Genomic DNA, 21581 nt, shown 5'->3' on the forward strand with positions numbered 1-21581 from the left:
AGCGTTTAGAAAAAAAAGTCCGGAAAACTGTTCTTTGCATGACGGACAGACGGACAGACTGACGGACGGAGGGACGGCGTGCAAACCTATAGTCCCCTCCGGTGTACACCGGTAGGGGACTAATAAGCAACCAAAAAACATAAACCAACCAACCAACCAAAAAACTAAAACCAACCAACCAACCAAAAAACCTAAACCAACCAACCAACCAAAAAACCTAAACCAACCAAAAAACCGAAACCAACCAAAAAACCTAAACCAACCAAAAAACCTAAACCAACCAAAAAACCTAAACCAACCAAAAAACCTAAACCAACCAAAAAACCTAAACTAACCAACCAACCAAAAAACCTAAACCAACCAAAAAACCTAAACCAACCAAAAAACCTAAACCAACCAAAAAACCTAAACCAACCAAAAAACCTAAACCAACCAAAAAACCTAAACTAACCAAAAAACCCAAACCAACAAACCAAAACCAACCAACCCCAAAAAAACAACGAACTAACCAAAAAAATCCTAAACCAACCAACCAAAAAAACAACAACCAACCAACCCTCCCTGTTTGTGAGAGCTTCGCTGACGTGATTACGTATATCGACACGGTTGCTCGGTTGGCTGGGTAGTCGATGACGTGGCTCCGTCGGCCATATTGCAGTCGCTGACCGTCTCCTGTGTAGTATCAATAGGCGGTCTGGTCTGTATCTACTTCATTGATTTCGTAGAAGATTGCCAAAGGTGGTATTCGGCGAGTGAGACGGAATGAAGCGGCGGCCGGTACCGTTGCTGCTGTTGCTGCTGCTTCCTTGCGTGGTCTTCGCGGACGAGCATGATCACAAGGTGGGCTGCGGTCGGTGTTGGTTCCGTGTTTGCCACCTCAACGTCCCCGTCGTTTCTCTATGCATTTGGCATTGTATAAAAAGGCGGCATCCTGAATCTGTGAGGTGAAGGTGCTTTTATTTTTAAAATCAACGACTTTTATCCTTTTCCTGAGGCATGGCCGACGTGGCACGAGTTGAGCTTCAACTGACGCAACGCGCGCTTCAGACACTTTTGTGGTTGCAAATGCAATAAAAATTAAACTATCCTGCAACACGCTTTCGGCAGGGAGGAGAGCCATGGTCGTGGTGTGTTCACCTGCAAACTACCGGGTACCCTTCGGTTTTATTCCCGATAGACTTGAATGTGAGTAATGTTACCATTTTGGTGTGATGTCAGCAGAAAGGTCAATGCTCTCCTTCCGGTAAGAAAAAAGAATGGTGTTGGGAGGGAAATGTGAATGTCGGAGTAAAAGTTAGTGTTCTGATTAGGGAGAAGGCATGGAAGTTGGGGAGGGAGATGATGGTGGGGGACCAGGGAGGGAGGGAGATGATGGTGGGGGACCAGGGAGGGAGGGAGATGATGGTGGGGTACCAGGGAGCGAGGGAGGGAGATAATGCTGGGGGACGAGGGAGGAAGGGAGGAGATGGTGGGGGATTAGGGAGGGAGGGAGATTATGGTGGAGGATCAGGGAGGGAGGGAGGAAGATGAGGGTGGGACACCAGGGAGGAAGATGAGAGTGGGGGACCAGGGAGGGAGACGAGGGTGGGGGACCAGGGAGGGAGGGAGATGATTGTGGGGGGCCAGGGAGGGAGGGAGATGATTGTGGGGGACCAGGGAGGAAGGGAGATGATGGTGGGGGACCAGGGAGGGAGGGCGATGATGGTGGGGGACCAGGGAGGGAGGGCGATGATGGTGGGGGACTAGGGAGGAGATGGTGGGGGACTAGGGAGGAGATGGTGGGGAACCAGGGAGGAGATGGTGGGGGACCAGGGAGTGAGTGAGGAAGATGATGGTGGAGGATTAGGGAGGGAGGGAGATTATGGTGGAGGATCAGGGAGGGAGGGAGGAAGATGAGGGTGGGGGACCAGGGAGGAAGATGAGAGTGGGGGACCAGGGAGGGAGACGAGGGTGGGGGACCAGGGAGGGAGATGATGGTGGGGGGACCAGGGAGGGAGGGAGATGATTGTGGGGGGACCAGGGAGGGAGGGAGATGATTGTGGGGGACCAGGGAGGAAGGGAGATGAGGTCTGGGGACCGGGGAGGAGATGAGGTCGGGAGACCGGGGAGGAGATGAGGTCGGGAGACCGGGGAGGAGATGAGGTCGGGAGACCGGGGAGGAGATGAGGTCGGGAGACCGGGGAGGAGATGAGGTCGGGAGACCGGGGAGGAGATGAGGTCGGGAGGCCGGGGAGGAGACGAGGTCGGGAGGCCGGGGAGGAGACGAGGTCGGGAGGCCGGGGAGGAGACGAGGTCGGGAGGCCGGGGAGGAGACGAGGTCGGGAGGCCGGGGAGGAGACGAGGTCGGGAGGCCGGGGAGGAGACGAGGTCGGGAGGCCGGGGAGGAGACGAGGTCGGGAGGCCGGGGAGGAGACGAGGTCGGGAGGCCGGGGAGGAGACGAGGTCGGGAGGCCGGGGAGGAGACGAGGTCGGGAGGCCGGGGAGGAGACGAGGTCGGGAGGCCGGGGAGGAGACGAGGTCGGGAGGCCGGGGAGGAGACGAGGTCGGGAGGCCGGGGAGGAGACGAGGTCGGGAGGCCGGGGAGGAGACGAGGTCGGGAGGCCGGGGAGGAGACGAGGTCGGGAGGCCGGGGAGGAGACGAGGTCGGGAGGCCGGGGAGGAGACGAGGTCGGGAGGCCGGGGAGGAGACGAGGTCGGGAGGCCGGGGAGGAGACGAGGTCGGGAGGCCGGGGAGGAGACGAGGTCGGGGGGGCCGGGGAGGTGACGAGGTCGGGGGGGCCGGGGAGGTGACGAGGTCGGGGGGCCGGGGAGGAGACGAGGTCGGGGGGCCGGGGAGGAGACGAGGTCGGGGGGGCCGGGGAGGAGACGAGGTCGGGGGGGCCGGGGAGGAGACGAGGTCGGGGGGGCCGGGGAGGAGACGAGGTCGGGGGGGCCGGGGAGGAGACGAGGTCGGGGGTGGCCGGGGAGGAGACGAGGTCGGGGGGGCCGGGGAGGAGACGAGGTCGGGGGGGCCGGGGAGGAGACGAGGTCGGGGGGGCCGGGGAGGAGACGAGGTCGGGGGGGCCGGGAGGAGACGAGGTCGGGGGGGCCGGGGAGGAGACGAGGTCGGGGGGGGCCGGGGAGGAGACGAGGTCGGGGGGGCCGGGGAGGAGACGAGGTCGGGGGGGGCCGGGGAGGAGACGAGGTCGGGGGGGCCGGGAGGAGACGAGGTCGGGGGGGCCGGGGAGGAGACGAGGTCGGGGGGGGCCGGGGAGGAGACGAGGTCGGGGGGGGCCGGGGAGGAGACGAGGTCGGGGGGGCCGGGGAGGAGACGAGGTCGGGGGGGCCGGGGAGGAGACGAGGTCGGGGGGGGCCGGGGAGGAGACGAGGTCGGGGGGGCCGGGGAGGAGACGAGGTCGGGGGGGCCGGGGAGGAGACGAGGTCGGGGGGGCCGGGGAGGAGACGAGGTCGGGGGGGCCGGGGAGGAGACGAGGTCGGGGGGGGCCGGGGAGGAGACGAGGTCGGGGGGGCCGGGGAGGAGACGAGGTCGGGGGGGCCGGGGAGGAGACGAGGTCGGGGGGGCCGGGGAGGAGACGAGGTCGGGGGGGGCCGGGGAGGAGACGAGGTCGGGGGGGCCGGGGAGGAGACGAGGTCGGGGGGGCCGGGGAGGAGACGAGGTCGGGGGGGCCGGGGAGGAGACGAGGTCGGGGGGGCCGGGGAGGAGACGAGGTCGGGGGGGGCCGGGGAGGAGACTGAGGTCGGGGGGGCCGGGGAGGAGACGAGGTCGGGGGGCCGGGGAGGAGACGAGGTCGGGGGGGGCCGGGGGAGAGATGAGGTCGGGGGGGGCCGGGGAGGAGATGAGGTCGGGGGGGGGCCGGGGAGGAGATGAGGTCGGGGGGGGGCCGGGGAGGAGATGAGGGCCGGGGAGGAGATGAGGTCGGGGGGCCGGGGAGGAGATGAGGTCGGGGGGGCCGGGGAGGAGATGAGGTCGGGGGGGGCCGGGGAGGAGATGAGGTCGGGGGGGCCGGGGAGGAGATGAGGTCGGGGGGGCCGGGGAGGAGATGAGGTCGGGGGGGCCGGGGAGGAGATGAGGTCGGGGGGGCCGGGGAGGAGATGAGGTCGGGGGGGCCGGGGAGGAGATGAGGTCGGGGGGGCCGGGGAGGAGATGAGGTCGGGGGGGCCGGGGAGGAGATGAGGTCGGGGGGGCCGGGGAGGAGATGAGGTCGGGGGGGCCGGGGAGGAGATGAGGTCGGGGGGGGGCGGGGAGGAGATGAGGTCGGGGGGCCGGGGAGGAGATGAGGTCGGGGGGGCCGGGGAGGAGATGAGGTCGGGGGGGCCGGGGAGGAGATGAGGTCGGGGGGGCCGGGGAGGAGATGAGGTCGGGGGGGCCGGGGAGGAGATGAGGTCGGGGGGGCCGGGGAGGTGATGAGGTCGGGGGGGCCGGGGAGGTGATGAGGTCGGGGGGGCCGGGGAGGTGATGAGGTCGGGGGGGCCGGGGAGGTGATGAGGTCGGGGGGGCCGGGGAGGTGATGAGGTCGGGGGGGCCGGGGAGGTGATGAGGTCGGGGGGGGCCGGGGAGGTGATGAGGTCGGGGGGGCCGGGGAGGTGATGAGGTCGGGGGGGCCGGGGAGGTGATGAGGTCGGGGGGGCCGGGGAGGTGATGAGGTCGGGGGGGCCGGGGAGGTGATGAGGTCGGGGGGGGCCGGGGGGAGGTGATGAGGTCGGGGGGGGCCGGGGAGGTGATGAGGTCGGGGGGGGCGGGGAGGTGATGAGGTCGGGGGGGGCCGGGGAGGTGATGAGGTCGGGGGGGGCCGGGGAGGTGATGAGGTCGGGGGGGGCGGGGGAGGTGATGAGGTCGGGGGGGCCGGGGAGGTGATGAGGTCGGGGGGGGCGGGGAGGTGATGAGGTCGGGGGGGCGGGGAGGTGATGAGGTCGGGGGGGCCGGGGAGGGTGATGAGGTCGGGGGGCGGGGAGGTGATGAGGTCGGGGGGGCCGGGGAGGTGATGAGGTCGGGGGGGCCGGGGAGGTGATGAGGTCGGGGGGGCCGGGGAGGTGATGAGGTCGGGGGGGCCGGGGAGGTGATGAGGTCGGGGGGCCGGGGAGGTGATGAGGTCGGGGGGGCCGGGGAGGTGATGAGGTCGGGGGGGCCGGGGAGGTGATGAGGTCGGGGGGGCCGGGGAGGTGATGAGGTCGGGGGGGCCGGGGAGGTGATGAGGTCGGGGGGGGCGGGGAGGTGATGAGGTCGGGGGGGGCGGGGAGGTGATGAGGTCGGGGGGGGCGGGAGGTGATGAGGTCGGGGGGCCGGGGAGGTGATGAGGTCGGGAGACCCGGGGAGGTGATGAGGTCGGGAGACCGGGGAGGGAGGAGATTTGTGTGGGGCACCAGGGAGGAGATGAGGATGTTGTACCAGGGAGGGAGGAAGGAGACTAGGGTGGGGGTACCCTGGGGGGAGGAGACGAGCATGGGAGACCAGGTAAGGAGATAAGGGTGGGGAGACACGGGTGCTGTACCCTGGAGGGAGGATATGAGGCTGGGGGACAAGGGAGGAGCTGAGGGTGGGGTCAAGGGAGGTAGGGAGGAAATTTGTGTGGGGCATCAGGTAGGAGATTAAGATGTTGTACCATGGAGGGAGGGAGGAGACGAGGATGGGGGCCAGGTCAAGGAGGAGATAAGGGTGGGGAGATGAGGATGTGGTAACCTGGAGGGAAGGAAGAGATCTGTGTTGGGGACCAGAGGAGAGGAGATGAGGGTGGGGCACAAAGTTTGGAGGTGGCAAGGGTGGGTTGCCATTTCAAGTGGGCACTGTGCGAAATTAACGCCAGCCCGACAGCCCGTGGCTGCTAACCTTTGTCCCGGGCTGGTATCTTTATTGAGTTGCCAGACCGGTGGTCTGGATAGATTTTGCCCTACACTTTCGTTTAAAATAGACTTTTTTCTGTTGAAAATGCACGTTTCCCTCAAATTAATACTTTTTTCTGCGTTTGCAAATTGTTTTTGTTTGTATCCGGGGTCTGACATTCGACGCCATTTATATTTTCTTTCGTGGTATTTGATTGGATGTGCCATTCGAGCGAGAGCCAATGAGGATACGCCTTGTATACGGTTCGCTGTATAGTACGAAACGAACTCCGTTGGTCAAACGGAACGGAGCTAAATTAACTAATATACGAAACGGAACTAATATGCCGTATGCGGGAGATTTACGAATGACTATAGATGTAGTATACTTTATTCATATAGTTCCCACCAATAAGAAGATTTCAAAATGCTTTTATGCTATAGTAATTATATATACTAGGGCATTGCCCGTACTATATCTATATCTAAAATTATATCCCCCCCCTCTATTTACATGAAATGGTTTGGTCCAAAGCGAACGGCTTGCGAGTACAGTGACAATCCCCCCCCTCTATTTACATGAAATGGTTTGGTCCAAAGCGAACGGCTTCCGGAGTTTGGTAAAGAAATCGCCATCGCGTGCACAAACGCGCAGGAAAGCGAATGAATCGCAAATTCGTTTTTATTAGTTTTAAAACATAGTTTAACGCCAACATAGTTTGCAAACGTGAAATAAATGAATACGCTCTCAAATGTGCCATCCGAGGCAGAGTGTGTCCGCCACGTTCGGCACACGCGATAGTTCGCTGCTCTCTGATTGGTTGAATCGTTTTTTGGACATAGCTCGGTAAGTAATTGTCCGATTAATATGAAACCTTGAAAAGGCACATCCTCGGGTCCCCAGCAATATACCTGGCAAGTTAAAAGTATATCGGACCCGTGGTTGTCGAGAAACAGCGGTCACAGACAAACGTACAAACAGAGATTAGTGGAATTATAGATAGATTTATATATTTATAAATATATAAATTATAGATAAACTATAATAGTAATTATTATACTATTATAATATATAGTAATTATATATTTATGCTATAGTAATGCTATCGAAAAATCACAGATCTGCAGTGGCCAGAGGTGAATGACTCCTATCAGCCTGTGTGCCCCAACATCCTGGCAGTCATTGACCTGATATTGACACTGCCAGCCAGCTCGGCCGAATGTGAGCGAGGATTCTCACAAATGAAGATCATGAAGAATGATCTCAGGAACAGGCTCAAGTCAACAACAATGTCGGATTTGCTCTGCATCCAACTAGAATCTGCGGACATCACCGACTTTGAGCCTAAGCCAGCAATCAACTTCTGGAACAGCTGTTCCAAGAGAACGAGAAGGCCCAACTTCACCCGGAGCGGAGCAGGGGCCAGCTTGTTGCCAGAGCTGGTGCGGGATCAGGTCACGGAGATAGATGCCGCTGCTGTTGCAGGTGGTGAACCTGAGGGAGTTGGTCTGCCGGAGCCAATATCAGCAGCTGACAAACAGTCGGATTATGAGTCCGGCCTTGACACTGACTGCGAAGACGTGGTTCTGGATGACATTGAGGACTTGCAGGCTGCCGTGGAAGATATGTAAAACTAACAAGAAATGTGATAGATCATAGACCGACTACTAGACCTCAAGTTTTTCTCAACTTTGTATTACTTTAACTCACCATCAAGTTATCAACTGTGACTGTCCTGCACATGGTGATCGATCTATGCACAAACTTTTTATAAAATTTCCTCACTTTTCTGACAATGAAACGTATTTGGTGTCATGAAAATATTATTCACGTGTTTTTTTATTTAATTATTCGAGAAGACCTATAGTTGCTATTAGGGTTTTTAGGGAGTTCATTCCTGAACACTCCTAAAATGCACCAATTTGAGTCCTTATTTTCATCTCAGTTCTTCGGGCTGGTAACTTTTTCTTCGGGCTGGTAACTCTCAAAAGTTACCAGCCCAAATGGCTGGTAACTATATGCCCCAATTTCACACACTGCAGGTGGGTGAGTTGAGTAGAGTAGAGTAGAGTAGAGAAGAGAAGAGAAGAGGTGAGGGTCGGCAACTCCATAGGGAGAAGACATGGGGGAGGTAGGGGGCAGTGGAACCGAGTAGGTTGGGAGGTGACTAGTAGAGAGGAGGCAAGGGTTGGGGTTTGACGACTGTGGAGTTTGGGATGGGGGGGTTGACAAGTAAGTAGGGAGGCAGGCAGGAAGGTGTGGTGGGTGGGGGGGGGAGGGGGAGGACGAATATGGTGGATAGGGGTAGTGAGTAGATGAGGGTGGGTTAGGAGGCGAATTGGGTGTGGGCGAGGGTGGGGGGTGGCGGTAAGTCAGCGAGGATGGGAGGGTGGCGGTGAGTAGAGTTCAGGTGAGGGTGGGGGAGGGGGTGAGTAGGGAGAGGCGGAGGGTGGGCGGCCAAGTAGAGAGAGAGAAGCGAGGGACGGGGGGGGGGGGGGGGGGGTGAGTAAGGTGAAGGCGAGGGCATTTGGTGAGTAGGGAGAGGCGAGGGTCTTCGGTTGTGTGCAGAGTAGGACGGAGGCGAGGGCCGTCAGTGGTAGGAGGTGTAGGGGCTGAATAAGGAGGCGAGTGCCATGGTGGGGGTGTGAGTCTGGAGGAGGTGAGGTTAGTTGGTGTTGGGAGGGGCAAGTAGGGAGGAGGCAAGGGCCTCGAGTGGGGTTCCAATTAGGGAGGAGGTAAGGGCCGTCAGTGGGGAGGAGGTGAAGCCCGTCGGGGTGACGAGCAAGGAGGAGCCGAGGGCCATCGGTAGGAGGGGGGTGGGGTCGAATACGGAGAAGGCGATGGCCATGGTGGGGGCTATTCGGGATGAGGGTAGGGCAGGGGGGTGGGATGATCGAGTACGTAGGTGGTGATGGGCTGAATGTGTTGAATGCTGATACTGAATGCTGAGGAAGGGAGCCAGAGACTCTGGCTCTTGTAATCAAACCCTCAGTTTCGGATTCAGACCAGGTCGATCTACCTTGGACATGCTGCTTCTGCTCTCCTCACAATGGATGGAGGCCTGCAATATCGGACATGAGATCAGGGCTTTCTCCAGACTTTCCTTGATATGCCCGCCACCCTTTCCCACTACTCTCCCCACCTACCCCCCAGGTTTCTGCAAGGTGCACATGGTATGCTGAAAATCTCCCTTTGGTGAAACTCCCTAAATCCCGAATCACTGCTCACATCCATTCATTCTGTTCCTCTTTTCTCCCACCTGTGGAATCTACTTCCTCAACATCATCTTATAATCTGGAAGTTTACATCCATTGACGCAGCGGCTATCACCTCACCTTAAGCCAGACGTTAGAGTAGTTCTACTTCCAAGTAATGACTTTGAAAAGGTAATCGTACTTGTTTATAGTCAATAATATTTTTAACCCTGTAGGAGTGCCCCATTAAATGGCACGATAAGCTATTCGTACGTGTTAACATGGCGTTTGTCAAAGAGGGGGGGGGGGGGGGGGGGGGAGGGTGGGGGAAATTATTAGTATTAATATTATTTTTAAATTTAACATTAATATTATGCTATTATCATTACCCTGCAGACGCAAAGCAAAATCCGAGGTTAAGCAATTGGTTCATAGTCTACTTGCCAGCAATGTGAACCTGGAAATGTTGAGTACCCCAAAGTTTTAAGTTAGAAATGTACAGTATGGGTCCCCAGCACTTAGAAACTGCCGGATGCTAACTTGCATATGTTGGGCAATGAGCAAATTTAGCATTAATAGCATTAACCCTATCAAACATAGGCCTGGGACACTGAAATTTCTGTTTCGCTCTATTGCTCCACTTTTATTCACAGGTATTAGAGGTAACAAAGGCAAGTACCATACCAAACTAGAATAATATGACTATGGGTAAATAATATCCTCAAAATTAAAACACAAGTATACCCAAAATTATCAGAGCTGAAAAATATGTGCACGAGTTACACAACATAAAACTTCCATCAAGAAAGAGCGTCTTGCACTTCTACTACTCTGCACTGTTATAAAGCATATCCTCATCATAAAACTCATCCTCATAGTCTTCATCTTCTTCTCCTGACTCTACATTCTTGTCATATTGCTCTTCTTGCTGTGAGTGTGCGAGTGTGTTGCAACATGTACTATCAGAGCCTTTGCAGAAGCAGTAGCTGGTACAGGCCAGGCCTGCAGCTACGCAGCTGCACTTTGCTGTTAAACAGGGCTTTAACCCAGCTTTGCAGCTACAGCTGATCATTTCCAACACGGCAGGAGGAGCAACGGGGCTTGCATCCAGGATGGGCATGATGACTTCCTCTCCCTTCTCGCCTTCCTTCTTATTCCATCCAAACTCTGTTATGTCCACAGCTGGTGGGTCAGGGCAGTCTGCTGCTTTCCAAAGCAGCACTTGTAGATGGGCACGCCGTCCATGGAGGAGAGCGTTGCGCTCTGTAGGAGGCAGTGTCTTCAGTGCTGGGGGGGTTTTGCGCTTTCGGTAGATGTCATATCTGGCGACGTTCAGAGATGCCGACTCCCTCTCGTTGTACAGAGCCAGGAAGAAACCACTCTCTGCCTCTGTAATCTGTAAATCAGTAGCTCCCTCCTCTCCGATGAAGTGAAGCAGGTCACCAGGTACTACTCTCATGGCCTTGAGTGCGGACACCTTCCCTTTCCCCGCGGGATAGGAAGTGGTGTCACATCCGGAGAGAGCATGCATAGCCAGGATGGAGCCACACTGCTCACCGAGATTCTCTACTGTCGAATTGATGTTGAGAATAGTGCCATCCCATCTCTCCATCTGCAGGTTACATGTGATGCCCACCTTCCAGCACCAATAGACCATGAGTACAAAAACATCAGTGTCGTCGCTGAGAATGCGGACAGTTTCAGCTCTGCGACTGGCTGCATCCAACATGTATGAGATGAGGGAGACGTCAGCCTCGTCATGAGTGACAATACTGTCTGCTTTGCTGACCATCTTGATGTGATCTCCTTTGCTGTGTGGCCATATCATAAATGGCCAGGTGGCAGATGAAAAGGTGAATGTGCAAGATGCATTGAAGATCGGACACGACATGAGCACACTGTTCTCTTCATCACTTCCTGAGAGATTTCATGCGCCCATCTCAAATAAGGTGGTGACAATGACATTCACCAAAAAAAGAGTGAAGGTCAATGCGAAGATCATATGTGACCTTGAGGCGTTGTTTGCTCGGCTGCTGGTGGTGGGGAGCAAGAGAAGAATGGAGCTCTCTGCCCTCTTTGACTACGAGCTCGGCCCGGTCCCTGCATCCATCATCGATGAGTATGGATGCCTCAGGAAGGGTAACAAGTCTGTGATCGTCCAGCGTCTTGGAATCCTTGCCCCCAATCCCCACCCACCACATGTTGTACTCGTTGATGCATCGCAGCTCATCTACCACGTGGTGTGGCCATCGTCAGGCACTGTGGCTGACCTCGCAGCCAGCATGGGGCGCCGGCTTAATCGCTACATCACCGAAACATTTGTCATCTTTGACCGGTATGAGCAAGTCTCTGCCAAAGACCACGAGAGGCAGAGAAGAGCTGGGGAGAGCTCAACAGAGTACCGACTCTCACTGACAACCCCTCTACCTAGCCGCGACAAAGTGATGAAGAACAAGACAAAAACGGAGACTGGGTGAGCTCCTGTGCACACACAGCATAGGAGATCACATCAAGATGGTCAGCAAAGCAGACAGTATTGTCACTCATGACGAGGCTGACGTCTCCCTCATCTCATACATGTTGGATGCAGCCAGTCGCGGAGCTGAAACTGTCCGCATTCTCAGCGACGACACTGATGTTTTCGTACTCATGGTCTATTGGTGCTGGAAGGTGGGTATCACATGTAACCTGCAGATGGAGAGATGGGATGGCACTATTCTCAACATCATTTCGACAGTAGAGAATCTCGGTGAGCAGTGTCGCTCCATCCTGGCTATGCATGCTCTCTCCGGATGTGACACCACCTCCTATCCCGTGGGGAAAGGGAAGGTGTCCGCACTCAAGGCCATGAGAGTAGTACCTGGTGACCTGCTTCACTTCATCGGAGAGGAGGGAGCTACTGATTTACAGATTACAGAGGCAGAGAGTGGTTTCTTCCTGGCTCTGTACAACGAGAGGGAGTCGGCATCTCTGAACGTCGCCAGATATGACATCTACCGAAAGCGCAAAACCCCCCCAGCACTGAAGACACTGCCTCCTACAGAGCGCAACGCTCTCCTCCATGGACGGCGTGCCCATCTACAGGTGCTGCTTTGGAAAGCAGCAGACTGCCCTGACCCACCAGCTGTGGACATAACAGAGTTTGGATGGAATAAGAAGGAAGGCGAGAAGGGAGAGGAAGTCATCATGCCCATCCTGGATGCAAGCCCCGTTGCTCCTCCTGCCGTGTTGGAAATGATCAGCTGTAGCTGCAAAGCTGGGTTAAAGCCCTGTTTAACAGCAAAGTGCAGCTGCGTAGCTGCAGGCCTGGCCTGTACCAGCTACTGCTTCTGCAAAGGCTTTGATAGTACATGTTGCAACACACTCACAGCAAGAAGAGCAATATGACAAGAATGTAGAGTCAGGAGAAGAAGATGAAGACTATGAGGATGTTTTATGATGAGAATATGCTTTATAACAGTGCAGAGTAGTAGAAGTGCAAGACGCTCTTTCTTGATGGAAGTTTTATGTTGTGTAACTAGTGCACATATTTTTCAGCTCTGATAATTTTGGGTATACTTATGTTTTAATTTTGAGGATATTATTTACCCATAGTCATATTATTCTAGTTTGGTATGGTACTTGCCTTTGTTACCTCTAATACCTGTGAATAAAAGTGGAGCAATAGAGCGAAACAGAAATTTCAGTGTCCCAGGCCTATGTTTGATAGGGTTAATGCTATTAATGCTAATTTTGCTAATTGCCCAACATATGCAAGTTAGCATCCGGCAGTTTCTAAGTGCTGGGGACCCATACTGTACATTTCTAACTTAAAACTTTGGGGTACTCAACATTTCCGGGTTCACAAGAGGGCTCTATAGGCTTGGCAAGTAGACTATCATGTTTGTCCATCTGATCACTTTTTGATTGAGGAACAGCTTTTTGCACTGTCAATGGGAGGGAGGGAGGGAGGGAGGGAAGGAGGGAGGGAGGGGGACGGGAGACTGGAAACATATAATAAAGGGAGCGGGAGACGAGATGGGGAGAGAGGGAAGCACACAAGTACAACAGTAGAGAACAGGGACATCGGGAGATCTGTGGAAGGGAGAGGGCTTGGGGGGAGGGGGGAGGGGGGAGGGAGGAGGAATGGGAAGGGGGGAAGGAATTGAATGTCATATTTTGAACAGGAATTGGAACATTAATCGGAAAACAAGTTAATTCTCAGTTTACCTTACTTTGGCTCTGAATCCGTCCCGATGGTGCATGTGTAGAGAGGAGTGAGGTATTATTTTTACTCTGCCTGCCTGGCCGTGAAACAAAATTGAAAATCATTCCAAACAGGAAACTTGGTGTTTATGGATGTTATAAAGGACAGAAACAACAGGCACGAAGAACTAATGTAGCGTGTTGTATCGCACGATTTAACAATCACTGATAAAATGGTGGTAAAACCCGGAATTAATTTATTTATAGACTTTAAAGCTTTATTTGAATTGAATTATTTACTTGAACACTGTAGAACACAAAACATCTCCATAATACTTTCAAGAATCGATCTATTAATCGATACGTGGCATGTGAGAGGGTGAAGAAGAGTATGCTGATTTTGGCCATGTCGATGCTGATTGGTGCTGTTTTCTATGGTGATCAATAAAGCTTCCATGTCCGAAATTGCGACTCAACACCATGTTATTACAATGTATAAAGGTGATGTATAAGACTGCTTCAGTAGCGCTAAATGTCTATTTTTATTACAACCTATAATAATAATAATAATAATAATGCATTTATTTTATATAGCGCTTTTCAGGGAGCCCAAAGACGCTTTGACAGAGTGCAAAACATAATGCATAGCAAAACATAAAAACAATTGCAAAAAAAACAAGAATCAATAGGGAAATATTCAAAGCACAAAGGAGGGAGAAGGAGAGGAGATAGTCAGGGGTTAAATGCTGTGGGTTAAATGTTGAATGCAGTGTTGAACAGATGGGTCTTGAGTGAAGTTTTGAATGTGGTGAGTGAGGAGGAGTCTCTGATGGTGTGAGGTAGTGAGTTCCAGAGGGTGGGAGCAGCGATGGAGAAGGCCCTGTCCCCCCAGGATCTAAATTTGGTCTGGATGGGGGGGGGTCAGGGGGGGTCAGGAGGTTGGTACCAGCAGAGCGGAGGTTGCGGGTGGGAGTGTGTCTGGAGAGGAGGTCAGCAAACTATATTTATATATCATTAATATATATATATATATATATATATATATATATATATATATATATATATATATATATATATATATATATATATATATATATATCCTATAACATCATTACTTTATTTAAACTGAAGTACAGTAAGACCAACATTTGCAAGGGATGCGTTCCTGGAAAATGCCGCGAATGCTTCAATGGGGAAAAAGGGGGATAGCTTTACGGAGGTTCGTGATTCATAAGATTAATTTTTAAATGTTTAATAACCGAGTTTGTTTAGTTTGATATAGCGGTGTCTCCAAGGCACGTCTTTATCCCAGAAATAGTTGCTGTTTTAACTGCTTGGAGTTTAAGTTTGAAGGAAGATACTGGATTCTGTATTATCTTACGAAGATAGACGCTGAATTTAAATTGCATCATTTTAAACGTACTGGCCTGACAGTCATTGTATAAGAATTTCATTTTATTTTAGATCTAAAAGAAAAGTTCATTTTTACTTAACATATGATGAACCAGCCTCACTAAGCGGTACAAAATTTACACCATATATATTACACTTTAATCGCTGTTAATACTTTTAATAGTTGGATTAAAGGAATCGTAACACTTAAAACTAAACACCAGATATATGATTAAATAATCACTCAGTTCCCGATCAAAAATATATGATAAAATAATTATGCAATAAACCAAGCAACCACACTCTACGTGTCATAACTTGTCTATAATCTTCTTCCCTCCTCCATTCCCAACCGCTCCCCCTCAACTGGTGCGGAGGGTTTGCGATAGTCTCTGTGAGCCAGGCTTTTTCCTTAAACAGAAAATACCAACAATGTTTGGGGGTCCGTGGATGGAGATTGTTTATGCCTGCACAAACTGCAAACATGCAAAGCACAGGGGCTGCAAATGTAGAAACGGGTCACATTTTATGAACTGTGAATATGTGGGCTCCACGAATGTCGAATCCACGAGTGTCGGGGTTTCACGGTATATACTTCAACACTGCGTGGGGTATCCTATTCTATGAACTCTCCAGTTAGTGTTTTATTAGTCCCCTACCGGTGTACACCGGAGGGGACGATAGGTTTGCACTTCGTCCCTCCGCCTGTCAGTCTGTCCGTCTGCCACGCAAAGAACAGTTTTCCGGACTTTTTTTCTAAACTCTTAATGCTAATAATTACAGATCAAGTTCGAACATCACGACGTTTCGGTCATTTTTGACAAAGTTTTGGCACTTTGACCTTTGGTAATTTCCCCAACAGTTTCCGGACGACAGACTGCCGGTAGGGGACATGTATTGCAGCGCAATACTCAGAATGCTTTTTCTTTTTTTCTTTTTTTTGAAATACAAGATCGAGGCTCGTGAAAGAGCTAACATTAATCACACAAAAAGTCAAACTGAAACAAACCGACACATAAAACACAAAATAAGGGGAGCGGTAGACAAGATGGGGAGAGAGGGGGAAGGACACAAACACAACATTTGAGACCAGGGACATCGAGAGAACTGTGGGAGGGAGAGGGCTTGGGTGGAGGTGGGAGAGGTATAAAACATATGGACACTGCAAGGACTTCCAGGAAAGAAGTTGGAATTTCGAAAAAGTGTATCGGGTGAATTAGCGGGGGGTAGAAAAGATCAAGGTTTTGGATGGGGGAAGATAAGAGATGGTGGTGAACAGCTGTTTTAAAGACCTGGAGGGAGGAGTAGGATTGAAGGGAGTGGGGGAGTTTGTTCCAGAGGTGGGAGAAAAGGGGTATGAAAGAGTGAAGGTGAGCAGAAAGCCTAGATTTTGGCAGTTTAACCATAAGAGGGTTGCTGTAGTGGGGCAACTTAGCATAACAATTGTGCATTTTGTGAGGAAAGCACCAAATTTGGCACACTAGTAGACTATCCTATTATGAACAGATTTGGATATTGGGCCATCTCAAATTCAGCCCCTGATGGCTGTGGCAGCCATTTTCCAAAATGACACCTTCAGCTTGGTCCGCCGAATTGCATCATCAATTGGCTTGGTCCTTTCCACCAGGCATTCTCTGGTGAAAGCCTGGAACTGCTCTTGGCCAATCTTCTTCACATTCCTGACGGTCTCAACTGCAGCAGGACCTGCAATTTCCTTTGTGTCAAGGACAACCAGATCCATGCTCTCTTCCTCAAAGGGGTTGCCAAGCTCTTCTATGACACTGACAAGGGTGCGGACATCCTTGGCGAAAGAGGTCTGCACACTTGGTGCCTGGTCGTGATGACGTGTGTCCTCTCGCCTCCCCCAGTGTTGATGGCCATCTTGGAACTCTTCTATGGCCCTGGCAACTTCTGGCCCGGCAATCATCCAACGCCGCAGGGCACTTGGGTTGTCAGTGAGGCCGACTGCTCCACCATCTCCTTTGATGCAGGCGTTATTCTGTTCATACGCCTGGTCGATTGGGATCGAAGAGAACACCTTCTTCGTCTTCTGTACAGTGAAGTTGCCAGCCCTGAATTATCTGGCTACATCTGGGTGCTTCATTGGGAGTGCAACCATGTCCCTCAGGTGAACAGGGACCCACCTGGCATAGTGTGTGTGGTCTAAGGCATGGAACCATGGGACCAGTTCCGTCAGGGCATCAAGGTACATCGTGAATGAAGCCTGCCGCAGAGAACGCACGTAGACCAGTCCCAACAGCTCTAGTTCCAGCACAGTTGCCCAGTACTGAAAGTTGGGAATGTCTTCTCTCTGGTGACACCAGTCTTCGAACTCAGGCAGGTCTTCTGCATCATCAGCATATGTCATACAGTGGCGTTCATACGCACGGTGTTGCAGGATGTGCAGTGCCGCTGCAGTGATTTGATGAGCTCTTCTTGTGCGGGTGACGTGGGCAGCTCGCAGGAAGGAGTCGGCCGTCCCTGGCGTTGCAATCTCAGCTTGCAAATCTGCAAAATCTGCAAATCTGCAAAATCTGCAAATCTTGCAAAAATCAAATCTCTGAATCTGAGATGGCCCAATATCCAGATCTTTTCATAATATGATAGTCTACTGGTGTGCCAAATTTGGTGCTTTCCTCACAAAATGCACGATTGTTATGCTATATTTAGCTTAGCTGCCGGACTACTGGCAGATCTTGTGCGACCTGTAGGAATATTTGGGGGACAGAGCACAGAGAGAGCTGGGGGAGCAAGGCCGGAGAGGAGTTGGTCGAAGGCAGACCACCAACCTGCCTGCGGTGAGTGAGTGAATGAACCTCGGAGTTAGCTTCATCGCAGGAGATTCCAATGATTCTGAAAGCTTTGGTTTCAACAGCGTGAAGCTGAGCTGGGTGTGAGGCAGGAGCACCGGCCCAGAGGGGGGAACAGTATTCCATTGAGCTGCGGATGAAAGCCTTGTATGTGGTGAGGAGCTCAGGTGTGCCAAGGAAGGACTTCGCACGACGGAGGATGCCCAGTCGGCGACTGGCTTTGGAGACCAGCTTGGAAATGTGGTTTTCCCAAGAAAGATCATGGCAGATAGTGAGACCCAAAAGCTTGAGTGACATAACTTCTTGGAGAGGATTGTTGAGAAAGTTGATGGGAGGGTTTTCCATTCGGTCTTTTCAGAGACATAGTAAGAGTGAGAGATTTGTCAGGATGTCATTTGTCAGGCGTTATTGGAAGCGGCCTTGGGAAAACACCACGATAAGGTATCTGTACACTTTAACACCGATTTCGCCCAAAGTGGAAGACTCCCTTGGGGAGGGGGGCAAATGAACTCGCTACAACCTCCTTTGTGTGACCGTTATTCCTTCTGTTAAGGTTTGTTGAGATTGCATAAGTAATGACCGGATGTACGACCGTTATTCCTCGTATTGCTGTCAGACATAAGCACCACATTGCGTATTTTAGTATGAATTGCTTGGCTTTCAACTTTCCCCTAATTTTTCCGAAAGTAAATCCTATTGTATTGCTGCTGATGGGAGGTTTGTTTTTTTTCTAACTCTCTGTGACACTCTCTCTACTCTGTGACACTCTTCTTTTTTTTTTTCAGTACAAAGATGGGGCTGAAGTTGTTCTTTGGATGAACACTGTGGGGCCTTATCACAACCGGCAAGAAACGTACAAGTACTTCGTGCTGCCCTTCTGCAAGGGGTCGAAGAAAACCATCAGCCACTACCATGAGACTTTAGGAGAAGCACTGCAAGGCACCGAGTTGGAATTCAGTGGTCTGGACATAAAATTTAAAGGTATGATTTGAGCTTATGATTCACAAGTGTTGTTAAAATTTAAAGCTAACAATATTATCTTTTATGCTTTTTCTGTTCTAAGTAGCCTATTCATTTTGTTAATGCTTCGAAAAAGAGGTTCCATTGATTTTATTTCTCATGTGACGTCGTACTTACGTGACATGTAAAATGATAGTCTGGAGTCGCCGTGTGATCGGCCAAAAGTCAATGCAAATGTAATAGAAACAGGATTTGATTCTGCACATTTCCACGTGGTTCCTCATAACACTCTAATTTGTGTTTTCATGATATAATATCTATAACCTAATATAGAGATATAAACATGAATGATTTATACTACAACAAATACAGCAAAAAAAAAGAAGTCAAAAACAAGTGTACAAAATGTTAATAAACATTCATTTCTGTTCTAGTTATGTTTGTGTGGCTCTCAACGAAATCCGAAATCAAGGCTGGAGTGCCCCAAATCGGTATTCGTGGGCCCACCCCATTGCTCATCTTTATCAATTGTCTCTGACTGGAAAATCCTTTTTATCTCTTTGATGACTCCACTCTCTGCTGTGACATCCCTCATCCTTCAGATAGATAGATAGATAGACAGGCAGCAGCACCCTACCTTTCTTCAGACCTTGATAAAATCACATGTTGGTGAAGCACTTGGAATATGTTTCTCAATCCTGACAAATCTCTATCTCTTTCTCTGTCTCTATCTCTATCTCTCAGGACCATCTGGCAAACCTTCCCATCGACTTTCTTAACAATCCTTTGAAGTTCAGTCACTCAAACTCTTGGGTCTCGCTATCATTTGTGATCTTTCTTGGTCAAAGCACATTTCAAAGTTAGCCTCCAAAGCCAGCTGCCGACTGGGCATCCTCCGTCATGTAAGGTCCTTCCTTGGTACACCTGAACTCTTGTACATCTACATGGCCTTTATCCACAGCTTAATGGAACACTGCTCTCCTCTCTGTGCTGGTGCCCCTGCCTCACACCTTGCTCAGCATCCTTTAGATCACCTGGGCTAGTTGCTTGAAATGTAACCAGCCCCGCTCTATGAAAAATATATAATTAATAGCACATTGACATGAAAATGTTTCACTTCCTTTTGCGCATTCCATTGAAATGCAAAAAGACTTTGGATCAGGTTGATCCAAAGATGCACGATCATGTGCTGTTCTATTCTATTTAAGTTTTAAGCTTTCTATGAGCATTATTTTTGTGCTTTGTGCCTTTTTGTTTCTTTTCTTTTCCTTAAAGGGTGTGTGTAATCAATTTGGTCACTTTTGAGTGTTTATTTGTATTGCTTTTCTATGGGCAATTCAATAGTTTTGGACATGACAGATGCACACACACATTTTAGGCTGGGCTTATTATCACCCCAACCAATGCAGCCAAACTGTACATGCTTATTAGCACGTCTTGGTCTATCTTTGTCCAGGAGCCTCCATATTTATATCTTTGTCTAGGAGCCTTTAGCTTTAGACAGTCTTATTCTATTAAGGAGAAACCAGAAAGAACAGGGCAATTTATTACAAATGTACAAAGAAAAAGAGGAAACGAAAGAATGTACAAGAAAGAAAGAGGAAGGAAAAGTACACAGGGCAGCCTTAGACAGTCTTATTCTATTAATAGATTTGTGAACCCCCGTGGGTCTTGCACCCCTCCTCTTGTATCATTGTTGGCATGAAATTTCAAAGATGTTCTGGGTAATGTTTTCAAATTTTCTTCCAAATTCTATGACTTGTTGTATACTAAAAACGACAAGTGGTAATTATCTTGGAATAGATGGCTCACAGACTCATCTCAGAAATAACTTTGATTTATCTAACATATCCCTGGTGTTGGGCTAGCGGCTAGGGTGCCGGCTTAGGATCCTAGGATCCTGGGTTCGAATCCCGGTCAATCGCTGAATTAACGCCAGGGGGGTTGACTCAGCCTGCCATCCTTCCGAGGTCGGCAAATTGAGTACCAGTTCACTGGTAATTCCCTGCTTGTCGTCAAAGGCGGCAAAAAGGGTTGGCGTCGGGAAGGGCATCCGGCCATAAAACATTGCTTCAAAAAGGGGACCGAAAAACAACAACAACCACGGTTCCCGAAAAAGGCCAACCCCCGCTTGCGGGGAAAAATGGCCTCTAAAGGTGGTTTTTTAAATTTATTTATCTAACATCCGCAATCAAAAATGAAAATATTGTTGCGGGTCTCAGAAACGTCGGCTCTCCCCTTATCAAGAGGGGGTTAATCCCCTTGACTTTTATCTGGCCGACGCGACCCTGGGGGTTATAACGTTCCTTCCGGTCGGTGGTAAATAGGGTTGTTGGTCGAGTTGTAGTCCTATTACCTAAGTACTACCACCAACCATGAAGCAAGGGAATAACTCCCGCTCGAATCACGGATATCGGGTGGAAACGCCGAGCGGATAGCGATCCGCGATCCGAGCTGTTAACAATGGCTAACTCGATTATAGCGGTTCCGATCGTGCCATGTTTACCCAATGGAGAAAAGACTAGGACGATTGGATTAAGGAGAAACCAGAAAGAACAGGGCAATTTATTACAAATGTACAAAGAAAAAGAGGAAACGAAAGAATGTACAAGAAAGAAAGAGGAAGGAAAAGTACACAGGGCAGCCTTAGACAGTCTTATTCTATTCCCCAGACAAACGGGCCCGTCTCACACACAGACACTCACACGGGGATTGCAGATGAACAGGTTGATGGTCACCAGCGCGTCCAGTGATGGCCTCCGTGCAGCTCTCTCTCTCCGGTCCCCAGCTCGCACCGTGAAGATGGATTCCAATAGCAGAGAGGAGTTCGTATGGTGCCGTTGCGACGCACGGGGCTACTTGCGGGGTGAACGGTAGGGGAGGGCTCTGGCGGTTAATCACTCGCAGGCTATTACCGCGTTTTATCCACGTGGCTGGAATATTTGCTATCAGCTGGCTTGGCTGGAGCCGCGTACGTAATAAACGAATACCGTTCCAAGCCTCGAACCACCAATACAATCAAGGGCTCTCGATGCACTCGCCGTAAAAGTCCTCTTGCCAAAGCGTGATTGTCCAAGTCCTCCCCGCACAGTCCTCTTAGCACAAGCTTCCTACGAGAGTCCTCTCCGTACAGTCCTTTTCAACGAGCGCCGCTGCATAAGTCCTGTTCAAGGGCTTTGCGTGCGCGCTTTTATAAGCCAAGCCAGCGAACGCCCTCGAAGC

General features: G+C 51.3%; 1 protein-coding gene across 2 annotated transcripts in view; it reads left to right on the forward strand.

Annotated features, from left to right (window-relative positions):
- Positions 1 to 571: 571 nt before the first annotated feature.
- The window catches only part of TM9SF3 (transmembrane 9 superfamily member 3), a 124843-nt gene continuing 103833 nt past the window's right edge, over positions 572 to 21581 (forward strand). For both annotated transcript variants that reach the window (XM_068124571.2, XM_078783339.1), the window contains exons 1-2: positions 572 to 840; positions 18185 to 18380. In XM_068124571.2, the coding sequence (XP_067980672.1) occupies positions 763 to 840; positions 18185 to 18380 (274 nt within the window). In that variant the 5' untranslated portion in view covers positions 572 to 762. The remainder of the gene's footprint in view (positions 841 to 18184; positions 18381 to 21581) is intronic.

This window comes from Myxine glutinosa, chromosome 8 (assembly GCF_964187855.1).
Source record: "Myxine glutinosa chromosome 8, kmMyxGlut1.1, whole genome shotgun sequence".
Classification (NCBI taxonomy): Eukaryota; Metazoa; Chordata; class Myxini; order Myxiniformes; family Myxinidae; genus Myxine; species Myxine glutinosa.